This window comes from Psittacula echo (assembly GCF_963264785.1).
Source record: "Psittacula echo genome assembly, chromosome: 6".
NCBI classification, from domain to species: Eukaryota; Metazoa; Chordata; class Aves; order Psittaciformes; family Psittacidae; genus Psittacula; species Psittacula echo.
Window position 1 is genome coordinate 35,188,618 of NC_137743.1, and position 14,206 is coordinate 35,202,823.

The 14,206-nt window shown below is 41.1% G+C and overlaps 1 protein-coding gene across 1 annotated transcript in view; it reads left to right on the forward strand.

Annotated features, from left to right (window-relative positions):
- THSD7B (thrombospondin type 1 domain containing 7B) overlaps positions 1 to 13,951 on the forward strand; it is a gene marked incomplete at both ends in the record, with an annotated part of 281,668 nt that extends 267,717 nt beyond the window's left edge. Inside the window, 7 exons of the mRNA XM_080620490.1 lie at positions 4,608 to 4,767; positions 5,125 to 5,298; positions 5,388 to 5,483; positions 6,573 to 6,655; positions 8,251 to 8,443; positions 11,968 to 12,055; positions 13,870 to 13,951. Coding sequence (XP_080476616.1) covers positions 4,608 to 4,767; positions 5,125 to 5,298; positions 5,388 to 5,483; positions 6,573 to 6,655; positions 8,251 to 8,443; positions 11,968 to 12,055; positions 13,870 to 13,951 — 876 coding nt within the window. The remainder of the gene's footprint in view (positions 1 to 4,607; positions 4,768 to 5,124; positions 5,299 to 5,387; positions 5,484 to 6,572; positions 6,656 to 8,250; positions 8,444 to 11,967; positions 12,056 to 13,869) is intronic.
- Positions 13,952 to 14,206: the final 255 nt, after the last annotated feature.

Here is a 14,206-nt window from a genome sequence, read left to right on the forward strand (position 1 = left end):
TAGTTCATAAATACAGGGTGATTTATTCCTGTGCTGTACTGGAAAAGAAGCTTAAGTTTACTTTCTAAAGAAAGCTTTCGAAAGCCCTGTTCTCAAGGGTGCTTTGTGAAATAAGGTAAATGCATACTATGGTGAGGCCAAAATGAATATTGTGAAAGTGTCGTCCTGTAATAATACAAACAGGACAAGCAATTATGAAATCATAGAATCATAGAATAGTTAGGGTTGGAAAGGACCTTAAGATCACCTAGTTCCAACCCCCCTGCCACGGGCAGGGACACCTCACACTAAACCATGTCACCCAAGGCCTCATCCAACCTGGCCTTGAACACCGCCAAGGATGGAGCATTCACAACCTCCCTGGGCAACCCATTCCAGTGCCTCACCCCCCTCTCAGTAAATAATTTCTTCCTTATATCCAATCTAAACTTCCCCTGTTTAAGTTTGAACCCGTTACCCCTTGTCCTGTCACTACAGTCCCTGATGAAGAGTCCATCCCCAGCATCCTTATAAGCCCCCCTTCAGATACTGGAAGGCTGCTATGAGGTCTCCAAGCAGCCTTCTCTTCTCCAGGCTGAACAGCCCCAACTTTCTCAGCCTATCTTCATACAGGAGGTGCTCCAGTCCCCTGATCATCCTCGTGGCCCTCCTCTGGACTTGTTCCAACAGTTCCATGTCCCTTTTCTGTTGAGGACACCAGAACTGCACACAATACTCCAAGTGAGGTCTCACGAGAGCAGAGTAAAGAGGCAGGATCACCTCCTTCAACCTGCTGGTCATGCTCCTCTTGATGCAGCCCAGGATATGGTTGGCTTTCTGGGCTGTGAGCGCACACTGAAGCCGCCTCATGTTCATTTTCTCATCGACCAACACCCCCAAGTCCTTCTCTACAGGGCTGCTCTGAATCTCTTCTTTGCCCAACCTGTAGCTGTGCCTGGGATTGCTTTGACCCGGGTGTAGGACCTTGCACTTGGTATGGGTAAACTTCATAAGGTTGGCATCAGCCCACCTCACAAGCGTGTCGAGGTCCCTCTGGATGGCATCCCTTCCCTCCGGCGTATCAACCGAACCACACAGCTTGATGTCATCAGCAAACTTGCTGAGGGCGCGCTCAATCCCACTGTCCATGTCACCAACAAAGATGTTGAACAAGACCGGTCCCAACACTGATCCCTGAGGGACACCACTCGTTACTGGTCTCCAGCCGGACATAGAGCCGTTTACCACAACTTGTTGCGTGCGGCCATCCAGCCAGTTCTTTATTCACCGAGTGGTCCACCCATCAAACTGATGTCTCTCCAATTTAGAGACTAAGATGTCGTGTGGGACAGTGTCGAAATATTTTTTCTTGTATTATGAGATAACTGAGACTGCTTGTCTTAATTGTAGAAAGACTATTTTATACTAAATTGACTTCACGTGAATAATTAGAGGTGTCTGTGTGTTTAGGAACAGAGCCCGCTAAGTGTTCTGTATTGCTGATTTTCACAGTACAGGAATCAGAGCATTGTTCTCCAGGTAATTACACATACCACAGGCACACTTCTGGTGGGCGTGGGGCATTTCTTCTGCATTCAGAGGGATGCACAACTTGGGAAGTAGTCAATACACCTAACCTTAAAGGGTTACATTACATTAATCATTTTCCTACTAGAGTTGAAGTGGTTTACCCTGATTAGCTTAAAAAAAAAAAAAAATCAGCAGTGGCTGACACTGTTCTCAATTTTTCCATTAAAGGAATATAAGTAGCTAGACATTATGAAGCACTTACTGCCTAATGTTCCTAAGAAGACTAAGAATGTAGTCCTTCCTTTGTAATGTGTTTTGAAAGCACTCCCTTAAATGTGGTCACACAACACTTCCTCATTAGAGAAAACTTTTACCTGATTAAATGCTCATCAACCTGTGAAAGCATTGCTCAATCAACTCTTTACCTAAAAAACTTGTAAACACACATGCATCCCAGTAAAAGCTGAAAAGGGAAGAGTTTTCTTAAAGATGCTTCTGGGTAAAGCCTCTCACTAGGACTGTTATCTCTCTTGCCTTATTAGTGTGTTAAATTTGAAGAGTATAGGAGGGTGATCTGAGAGAAGTTTATGTAGATGCTGCCTTATATTAGTGTGTTGCTAAATTTAGAAGATACCTGGCTGTCACAACACAGACCTGGCATAAACCTTCTCCTTATTTTACCAGTGGTCAGTTGTGGCAAGGAGATGAGAGGTGGAGGCTCCACGAGGGTGCTGTTGGAGGGGCCTGTACCTCCAGCCTGTATTTAGGGAAGCCAGGGTAGGTTCTGCATTTCCCATAGGGTCAGCATAGAAACTTTTGCAGCCAAACGGAGGGAATCCCCTCTGGAAGTCAAATGCCCTCACATTTCCTACAAGGAGCTCATGACTCAAGAAGGAATTGCTGGTTCCAGGCAAATCTGAGATGATCACATCTTCCAAGGAAGAGCATTTACAATACAGATTTGATCCCCTGAATTTTGAATATGTGATCATTACCTTGGCAGTCCTCCTCTGATTAGCAGCTATTCCCTGCATCCTCAGTGTGCCGTTGCAGCAGTGAACTTCCTCTGATTCCATACCTATTAATTAGATCTTCAAATGTATAATTTTGGGGACATGAATAATTGTGAAGATGATAGCGAAGTTAATGCAGTGCTCCTGTATTGCTTGTGACCTTACCAAATTTACCAAAAACCATCTCCTACTGTAAATGACAGGATGACGTTTTTGAGTGTGTTCAGCTGATTGTAAAAACACACTGTGTTTTTGTATGATTGTTTAAAAGTTCATGGTTTCTTTTTATTTTTTATTCTGAACATTGGAAAATATGAATGTATTTCCAATATAGCACAATAGAATAATGAAAAATGTTGCATGTGGAGTCTTTCAGTGGGCAGTGCTGCACCTGAAAAAAGTACAGTTTTCATCTATTTCTATCTCGATATTCATGTGAATATTTACATGTTGATTCATATATAAATACGTCTATATTGTTTATAGAAGAATAAGTTTCCTTTTAAAAACTTTTTTTGTCCTCTCCAGTCATTTAATCATTCCTTGAGCCACTTTGAGCTGGAAATATACTGCAGTTTGATTAGCGTCCATTTCCCTTGAGAATTTTCTCCACATCATCCTCTAGTTTCCAGTAGCCATTTCTAAGAGCTCTAACCCAATTGACAGCTGCATGAGTTATTCACACACCATTAATCTCAGACCACAACAGAGGTTTCAGTGGTGAAACAGTAATTTAGAACAGTAAGTTGCATACTGACTAAAGTGAGACATGGTGTTAAAACCTTTAAATCTGGATACATACTGTAGATCTGCACCAATACTTCGCTAAAATGCTTTTGATTAGCAACTGCTCTAAATCCAGCTAGTTATGCTCTCATTTCCATTTCATCGTGGCTTTGCAACAGAAGGAATGGGGAGAATTAAAAAGCAGCCGGGTGTGTGCAGGAAAGCCATTCCTGAGAGTCCCGCTAGCAAACCCGCTGCTGACTGAATGCACTTGGCAGGAGCCATTCTGTTCTGCAGATCAAGTCCATTATTTTAAAAAAATCCACTGCCAAGTGATCCAAAGGAGCACTTCTCTTGGTTATATAAAAGCAATGTTTCATCCTTCTTCTTGAGTTTTATTTACCGAATTTTGTAAAGTGCCATTTCAACAAGGCTTCAGGTGCACGTTTCGTAAAGCATTGCACAGGTTTAAAGTGTGCACCTCAGACATCATTGCAGCTCTGTTTTTCAGATGAGAAAGAAACAATTCCAGCATCTAGAAACAGCCTTATTGCTTCAGCTCTTACAGCATCCTCAGCGCTTGATCGTCACTTTAGCCAAACAATATTGATTTTCCCGTAAAGGAAGTCTTCAGCAAGCAGTTTGGTGTATTATGAAGTATTTCAGAACTGGGGTGACAAGCGTAGAGTGACTCAGATGGAGCCTCCTATTGCTTGTTCAAATGGGGGTACTAACAGCTGATGGCTCACTTTCGGTGATGTTTTGGTAGAGTATTTGACGTGAGTTGTTGATCTGTATATACTCCAGAACCAGCTGCTCCCTTTAATAAATTGCTCAAACAACCTAGTGAGCACTAACCCTTCCAGTCTAATTAAGTGTGCTAGAGGATTTTTGCTGTTGCAGGGTTTAAACTAATGTAAGTGCTCCTATTGGACTGAAACATCAAAGGAGGTGAATGGAAATGTCCCTTCCTTATGGGCAGGCTCTTCTCCTGGCCTCTTCAGAAAAGCCAAAACTTTCTGTGTTTGTGTAATTGGGCATTAATTAAGAATCAGTAAATTCACTAGCTCTAGTAAAAAATATGAAGGCCTGTCCCCAAAGATGGTATTCTTTCATGGTACCCACCTCTTCTCCAGCTTTGGTTACAGCACACTTTTCAATGTGGCTCTGCCCTTGCCTCTGAGCTTCTGTAGAGATGTGTACAGAGGAGATCTCCGTCTAATTGGGGATACTATTGCAGTCCAAAGACCAAATTTGTATCTTTGAAGTCTTTTTAGGTGGACTCAACTGCATTTCTTCTGCCATCTGCTAACAATGCTATCAATGATGGGTGTCCTGTTCCCTTCTATCATTTTGTAGGGTGGACAGTGTGGAGATGGATTGCAAGTCCGCAACCTCACATGTGTAGTGCATGATGCATCTGTTTCTGCTTCATCCAGACCAGTAGAAAACACATTATGTGATCAACTGCCTTTGAAGGAGAGTGTGCTGCAGTTACCATGCTCTGTGCCATGCCCAGGTAAAGTCTTTGGAAAGCCATGGTGCCTTTCTGCCTGTATAGCTGTCTTGAGATGGAGATGCTTCCATAGCTCTGAGTAGTGTCAGCTGTCATGGTAAGAATTTGCACTTAAAGTAAATCAGGTAAATGCTGATCAGCTAAATGCTCGGCCTGCTGTTTCTAGATCATCTGAAAAAAGCCTTCTTTTGCTTTTTGAGAAAATGAGATTTCCCATGAAGAGAAATCTGAATATTGCATATACCAGTAAGCAATAAACTGTGGGTATTTCACTGTTAAAGCTGTTGTAATCTTGGATTATCTTTATCCTTTAAAGCTGAGTCCTTTTGAAAACCTGTGATTTATTTTTTCAATGTGCAGGTGACTGCCACCTAACAGAATGGTCAGAATGGAGCTCCTGCGAGCTCACCTGCGTCAATGGCAGGAGCTTTGAGACAATGGGACACCAGTCTCGATCCAGGGCATTTATCATTCAGTCTCCCAAGAACCAGGAAAGCTGCTCTGGACAAGCAATGGAAACGCGACCTTGCTCAGGTAACATGGCCACAGTGCTGCTTCCTCCCATTAAAGGGTTTATTCTGGTTTTGTTGCAAGGTGAAGACTAACTGGTATTAATATTGCAGGAGGGAAGTGTTATGACTACCTGTGGAAAACCAGCCTATGGCGAGACAACGTACGCACAGTGTGGTGTCAGCGCTCAGATGGAATAAATGTCACAGGTATATCAACAAATTGTCATTCATGCACAATTATGAATAAAAAGTCACCATCCAGGTTCTTCTTCTTGTGCATCAGCTGCTCAGAGGGAAGCTGGACATCCTTCCTAACTCCCCCAGAATTTCAGTTCAGATTTGTGTGTGGGAAAGGCAAATGGTATCTCACCAGCCTTGCTGACAGGTCAACGTCGCACATGTGTTATGTGATAGTATTTGGGTGAATTACCCCTACTGTTGAGTTGGTCATGGGAAGAAATGAGTACACATACATTAAAAGGGCTGCCTGGGCTGGCTTGCCCAGCCGTTAGTGCAACCTTTCTGTGACAGTGGAGAACAGAAGAGAACATCACACCACGTGGTAGAGAGCCCAGCTTCTGTATCTCTTCTTCTATTCAACACATAGGAATCTCAAATTACTCAAACTGTGAGATGCTTGCTGTTGCCGTGACCTACAAATTCTGCCTGCACAGGATGAAAAACAAAATTCATGGTCAGCACTTTGAAGCTCCATGAGAGACTAGCAAAGGCAGTAGGGCTTGCACATCTGTAGGATATCTCTCAATATGCACAGGGTGAATGACGAGAAAGTAGAAATGAAAATGCAGATGTTCTTATCTAGTTCTATTTATAATGACTAGTTAAGATAATAACTGAAGTTTTATGTGCGAATGTTGCTGAGCAGTTAAGAACTCATTAACATGTTTTTATGCCTATAGAAGCACAGACTTCCCCAAGTGAGGATGGGCAAAGGCATTATGTGAATTATGTCTTATGTAGATAAGGCATTAATGAGGACACAGAAGATCTGCATCTAATTCTCGATTCTGTCCCCAACTTCCTATGTGGCCTGTGGCAAATTGCTTAAATCTGTGTATCTCTGTTCTCCATTAACAAGATGGGTATGATAATAATTCCCTGCCTTGTTAAGGCAAATTAATTAATGCAATGCCTACAGATATTATGCTAATGTGCTCAATAGGCTAGTATTTAACTATATAAAGCAAGCAAGCAAGCTTTTCTTACACTATTGTGATCCAAGTCAAAAACATTTTAAAGCATGCCCTTGAAGTCACTCCATATTTTCTTCTACAGGAGGGTGTGCTCTTCAGACAAAACCTGCAGAAGTTCGGTACTGCAGCCCAGCATGCACAAAACCATTCTCCTACTGCACACAGGTAATTGCTCCCTGCAGAATACGGTTGAGAAATTAGCACTACAATATCTATTCAATTAGCCTATGTATGCATTCTAGGACCTAGAAGATATTTTAGTGTGTTCATGATACCACCTCGAGGAAGTTGTGGGAATTTCAGTCCGTGGGAATTTTCAGTCACCTGTTTATCTGCATAAAGAAGTGATGGAGTATTTATGTGGTGTTACGAGTCTGCTTTTTTTTCTGTGGAGGAGCTTTGGAAACTCTTGGTTTAATTTTCATTGAATGCTATTGAACAGTCCTGTAGAAAATGGACTGTTTAAAACTTCTGTAGTAAAGGAGATAAAAGAGTATGTCCTGTCCTGCTCCCTCATGGACACAGAAAGCCTTCATGAGTGTAGGGAAGCTGCAGCATCATGATCCCACAAATTCCGTACTGACTTATAAAGCAGAACCTGGAAGTGACATTTTTTCTGAAATGTTGAACATCTGCAGCAGTTGCCGAATTGTGGATCCACTGCCACTTCTTTTCCTCTAAGCAAATACAAGACAAGAGATTATGAATTTCCCTTCCCGCAATACTGAACTCCAGAGTAAAACCTTCCCAGAATGCCTTATACATGTCAGTACTGTGATGGAGTATAAACCCCAGGAACCTTAAAGTAGCGAGGGGCAGCTGGGATTTAGATATTTATGTTTTGAAAATAGCCTCCACAGCTCTCAGATTCAGCTGAGAGATTACAATTGAAACTAGCTCACAGGTAGCTGAAAGTGGCTGAGAGGGTGGTCATGGGAGTGCTCGGAGCCTACAGGAACGTAAAAATAATGCAAATGTGAATTTATTTGCTGTAAAAACTCTTTAGACTTCACCTTTTTACCAAAAAAGCTCAGGATCATGTCTTTCAACAAGTGGGGGACATAGTTGCAACAAAACTGATGTCAAAAGTTAACTTATTTTCATAGAGACTGTAAATCAGTCACCTGTTTGGATCATAAGTGAGGCTGTCAGACGCTCAGACAGGCATTGTAATGATAAGAACATTAATAAAACAAACAAACAAACAAACAAAAATCTAAAAAATCTGTTTAAAAGTAGAAGTCCAGAAAATGAATTATCTATTTACCAAACCACAGACTTCTAAGAAACTTCTTGAAGAATCTGCTTAGGCTGACTCAGGATACTTGGCCATAAGAAAGCAAGCTTCATTTCAGATAGCCTTGTTAAATACTTGAATGGAAATACACTGGTATGTTTTGGGTCTGAAGTGGGATTGGTTTTTGTTTGTCTCTTCTAATGCCCAGCAGGGTCAGTGGGAAATATTTTACTGAGGATTTTAGATCAAGCCACAGATGCCTCTTAAGCCTGTTAGGATGAAAATTTTTGTATGTTGGGCTTCTCTGTGATTACCGACTCTTTTTCAACCAATTCCCCAAATATACTTTTGCTTTTTGAGCTGAAAAGGGTTTACAGACACTAGTTCCTGGCTTTTTTGGTTTGGTGGTTAAGTTGCATGTGCAGGATATACCTTGCATTTTCTTCATGGTATGCCTACAATTTGCACTGTTCTGTGAGAGGATATTATTCGGTTTAATACTGAATTCCCTTTTATTGCCTAGAGAGGAGTCTGCGGTTGTGAGCGAGGATATACAGAAATAATGAGATCAAATGGTTTCCTGGATTACTGCATGAAGGTACCAGGTTTAGAAGATAAGAAAGCTGATGTTAAGACCACTGCTGGAAAAAATAAACCTGTCAACTCAAAAATGCGTGACATTTTCAAAGGATGGTCTATTCAACCTTTTAATCCAGGTGAAAAACTTAAATATGAATGGAATAAATTGTCTTTACAATGTTTCTATAGAGGAAAGGTACAAGCTTTGTAGATCATAACATCAGAGATTGTGTCTGGGAGCTGCAAAGCAACCTCCCAGTTTCTAATTCACATGCCATCTTTCATTTGTTTGTGCCTATACAGAGTAATCACAATCTCTTATGTTGAGAGATAGCAAAGACAGAATGAAGCAATAATATTTTGCAAAAGTATACTCATATGTGATTTGGGGGGATGCTTAGAACTTTTATCTGATGATGTTTCTAGAAGTAATATGTTTGGACCAGGGAAGATACTGATCACTAGCGCTTTAGAAGATTCAGAGCAGAAAGTACTTAAGATTTCATTACAGAAAACATTGGCTGTTTCTTGCCATATTTTAAAAGTGTATGAAAAAAAAAAGGATAGAAAGTGTAGAGTTTAAAGTGTTGAAGACATTAAAAAAAACAAAAAACCAAACACAAAAAGCAGGCAAGCTGCTGTGCCCCAGAAGTACATCCCAGGAGGATCTCTGATTTCTACATCATAAAATGCTTCTCAGTTGGAACCACACACCAGATGTGCCCACACTAGTCCGCAGGACTGGTGCTGTAGCTGTAATAGCTGACCGCTGTTTTGACTTTTATTTTGCAAAATTAATTTATTACATTTCTAAACTGCAAATAAGACTTTAAAATCAGAGACAAAGGTGTCAGGCACATCGAGTTTTACTGAAACGTATTGGTTCTCCCCATATTCATAAACACTGGCAGCACAGTCTTCCCCCTCTTCTGTTACCTGACATTGCATTTGTTTCCTATTAGTTTGTAATGAACACAAGACTTTAGAAAACATGTAACGAACGGTTCTGTTATAGGATTCAGGAGGCCATAATTCTATCTGATATATGTGATCACACTTTGAATGTTACATTTGCATATTTGATTTGCATACAGTAGTTAACCTTTGCATTGACAGTCTTCACGCTCACAGAGCTCGGTCCAAAGCCTTTTCAAATTGGCTGGGTTTTGAACAAACCCATCATCCTTAAGCCCATGCAGTTCACCAGCAGTTTGAGTCACAGGTTTGGGGTTAATTGCCTTTTTGTCAGCTTCTGTGGCCCTCGGCAGGCTGTCTTACTTAGGTGTCACCTCTTCAGCTGGTACCTTTACAGGGTTAGAAAAAGGGAGAGAGGTGTAGGTGGATGCTGCAACCTTCTCTTTTTAAATCAGCATTTGAGGTTACAGCTCTGAAAGCTTTTGGTGGGCTTAACCTCGGTGCAGCATCCAGTGCTCCCCCAGGGACTGCAAGACAGAAATAGGGACTAAGAAGCTTTTACAGAGCATGGTGTTATTTAATTTTAGGGCAGAAATGTTATAGAAGAAATATATATGGAAGAAATAACCATTCTCCATATGTGCTAAGTGTATCACCAACCCTGTGGCATCCTGCAGGTAACTCTTCAGTCTGTATCAAGGCTAGTGCTCTTCAAATCACTCCCTTTTGTCTAACTTGACAAAATATGTAATTCCCTTAAACAGGCTCTCAGGCTTACTAGTCTGGGGGTTTGCAATAAAACCAGTTATGCTCTTGTTAGGAGGCCTATGGTGAATGCTCCCGGTATGGATGGCATTTACTGGCCTTCAGTACCATAGCCCTTGACATTTGTGTACGTCTGAGGACTTATATCTGTCAGTAAAAATATACATGCCTTTCTCCAGGGTATTTGTGATTTCCCTTTCTGTTTACAGTTTGGAACACAAATTTTATTATGATTTAATAAGTCTGCTGGTTTCGGTCTTTCAAATGCTCTGCTGGAAAGCATAGAGCTCATTTTGAATCAGGCTGCTTTTTAACTTTCTTTGCCACACTATGGGAGGCCAGAGTTCAGATACAGAAACTTTTTTCAGCTTGAGAAGCAATTTAAATAGGATTGTTTAAATTGGAGGATGTCATGGTCCAATGCCTTTATGTTGGGAATTGAGGCTATAGCTGCCTTCATAGCAGACATGGTGGGATGCCTTTTTGTGGCTGTGACAGTTCCTTCACAGGACTGCTAAATGTTTCGTGGCCATCTCCAGTTGAGAGGGTGAAAAATTTCATAGCTAGACTTCAGAAAAGAGCCCAGAACAAAACTAACCCAGACCCATCGAACGGAGCTCTTCTGACATGGTGAATAAGCTGTGAGTGTTTTGAGGAGAAGAAAAAATCTGTGAGAGGTACTTTTCCACAAAGCCTGGAAGAAAAAAAGAGAAAGAATGGGATCTGATTAAATATGTTTCCCTTTGAAAAAAAATCAGTATTCAAACATCAAATGTAAAACAGGCCTAGTGATTGTCCATGAAGTAACTTCCCACTCGCATGACTGAATTTGAAATGGCCTGTGTCAAATCATGTCTGTGGGCACAGTGCAGGTTTGTATTCCTGCCTCCAGTATGTATTAACAGCTCTGTTGATGTGAATCAGCTCAGATTACTGCTGCATGGAAAAAATACCAATGCTTCACCTCACAAGGAAAGCTGTACAGCCAGAATGGAACAACAAACAGAAATACTGATCTTATAGAAATTACTAGTATTAATGCAAAGCTTGGAATTAGGGATGTGTCCAAATACTGTTTTGAGACTTTCTATCAGAAGGAAAAGTTTCAACACACTCAAGCTCACATGTATGAGGTTCCTGCAAGAGTCACAGGGTGGATCCACTGTCATTGCCACCCAAATAGTCCTTTCAAGAGCATTACATTGCCTGAAAGCCAGTTGTGTCTCTTGCTCCTGTAGCCCGACTAGAGAGCTCTTGTACAACTTGATCGCTCTTACCAACACAAAGCATATTCTTGTTTTTATTCTAAGAGGAATTTATTCCTATTTGTTGCCCAAGCTTTTTTCAGCTCCAAGTATCTGGTTCACTTGTGCTTGCTTGTGTTTTTACCCCAATTGACCCCCAAGTATTTACAGAGAACAATCCCATCTGTTCTCAGTCCTCTTTTCATTAGGCTAAACATATCAGGTGTTCCCTGCGTTCCTGTCTGCGTCAGCTCAATATTGAACCACCTTTGCCAGAACAGCCACTGAAGCTCCTGAGCAATGTACTGCAATTATCTCACGCCCCTGCTCCTTTCCACAGGCAGGAGCCTGGCTGGGTTCTATTTCTTATGCCACCCCAAAAGCCCAGGCTGCCTGTAATGAGCTGCGGGATCTCAGCCAGAGGGGAGATTGTAAAATAATGCTGCTTTGGAAAACTGAGGCAAAGAGTTCATTTTCAGTTTTCATTGAGGAAAATCTACACTCATTACCCAAGTTAAGATTTTGTCTTTAAAACAGTTGATTTTTACAGGAATCTTTTGTTTTTTCCTGTCAAAAATTGGGGTTTATGGGTTATTCCCAGCCAGTCCTTGCTTGTTTCCCATCCATGATGCTACTAGTTTTGCTTGTGTGCTGTTTACTTACACTGTTAAGAATTTGTTTATTTTGGAATAAAGTTTTTTATTCATTCTCTGTCATTTTTCCTCATCTTCCAACAGATGGTAAACTGAAGATGTGGGTATATGGAGTATCAGCTGGTGGGTTCCTCATCATAGTTTTCCTGATCTTTACATCCTACCTGATGTGGTGAGTATGGCATGTATTTTGTCCTTAAATCAAAGCTAGTTTGCTTTTATTGAAACAATCCAAAATATATCACAACAGTCTGTGTTGCAGAGATTTAATCCTCAAGGCTTTACGAAACCCTTGGATTACTTAACTGCCTTCATTTGGTCCCTATCTCAGAGGAATTTAAAGCTCTCAAGATTGTAATGTTAACGGCTGTAATTGTGAAGAAGCATGATGGCCATGCAGGGAAAGAATTCTTTTTGGTTATCAGTAGAGCCTTATATTTATTCAGACTTCTGCTGGGATTAGAAAGGGCTTTTTATTGTATTCTTAAAAAAGAAAAAAAAGATGAAGTAAAACTGAAAAAAGGCAAGGAGGCCGATTGGATCGAGGAACTGGCTTCCGCTCAAGGAAGGACGAAATAGAATAGGGGCATTCAGTTGGAAAATTATGTTTGACGTGCAAATACAATAGAGATCTATGAAATCATGAATGGAGTAGAAAAGGGTGCTAGGGAATTTTTATTTCCCACAATATCAGAAGTAGGAGGCATCTGATGAAATGATCGTTTAAAATAAACAAAAGATTGTATTTTTCATACAGTGCATTATTACCTTTTGAGCTTACTGCTGCCGGGGACTGTGCATGCCAGGAAGATAAATGGATTCAAAGACGGCGTAACAGTTCAAGGGAGATTGGGTCTCTTGGTGTTAATTGCGGTTTTCTGAATGTATGCTCTAGTTCAGGAAATCCCTAAATAGGTTTTTTCAGTGAATAGATCAGGTGGAAACATGTCCTGTGTCTAAAGCTGTGGTTACCAGCCACTGTTAGAGATAAGGTACTGGATGTATGGAAGCTCTGCTCTACACCAGTGCATCACTGGTGGTGGGCTTTACTGGTGGGGGGGACGTCTACCCTTCTCCAAAGCAGCCATCACCCCATCACTCCTGGCACGGGTGGTAGGCCTGGCTTGGCAGAGCTAGTGTTGTGCTATATGGTTTCAGTATTTGGAAAGACACTGCCATTGATGCATCTTGGAGGATAAGAAGGGGACAGCGGCTAGCATCCATGTGTCCTGCAGTGCCTATAGCTGTCCCTGAAGACCATGGAGCTGGCCTGGGCTTTACTAACACTAATGGTGTGAGCTGTCCCAGCCACTGTCGGATCAGGGCAGGCAACCAAAGAGTCACAACCATGGCCTGCCACCCTTATTGCCCTCTTTAATCCAAAATCTGTTTATTCTCACTCAGTCTCTTAGTTCTTTTCTCAGCCTCTCTTCAGTTAAAAGCTTAAATAACAGCATTTGGATTCTGCTTAGGAGTTGCAGCTTCCTTATTTTCCAAGCCATATAGCTACCATTTCTCTCTGGTTTCACAGTGGAGCACACAGAGGATTTTTTGAATTACATTACATAGTTCTCCATCACTTGAAGGCTGGTGAGGAAGTGTATTTCTCAATAATAATTATTATTGCTTCAATACCATGACAAAGAAAAATGAGAATATCCCACTCCTAGGCAGTTCATGTTTCAATTTTTCTGTGAGGTGTTCCTTGTTTTGTCAGCTCTCAGAAGACATGGGAAACAAATATGCTTTATTTCCTCTTCAGATGAAGAGCACAGTTGGCTGCCTGTTTTCAGCAGGCTGTGTGTTCATACCACACATGTAATAGCACAGAAGCAGGTCCATGTGGCTTTTTTGGAAGTAGTTACTGTACTGCAAGATGAAATAACCAGCATGGGAAGTTGATTTTTTGATGAAGTTCGGGTTTTAATGATGTTTCTGAGCTTATCACAGTTTATAATTTTGTCTCCTGAAATATTTTTCTTGCAGCAAAAAAACAAAGCAGCATCAAAGCACTCCTCCACAGCAGAAGCCTCTAACCTTAGCTTATGACGGAGACATTGATATGTAACGTAAAAACGAAATCCAAATGTAGACATCAACTGCCTTAACTGCTTTCTTTTTTGGAACTCTCCGACTTCTCAGTTTTTTGAGGAATCTCCTGATGTGTAATATACCAGGCAGAACAGAAGTATTGCAAGCTTAGAATTTTGCCACCTCTTTGTTAAAAATAATGGAGTCAAAGACTTGGATCTTGTGAAACTTTTCTGAGGAGACCAGAACATACATCTCTTCCTGTTGAGCAATGGGAATGAAAAAAAAAAGG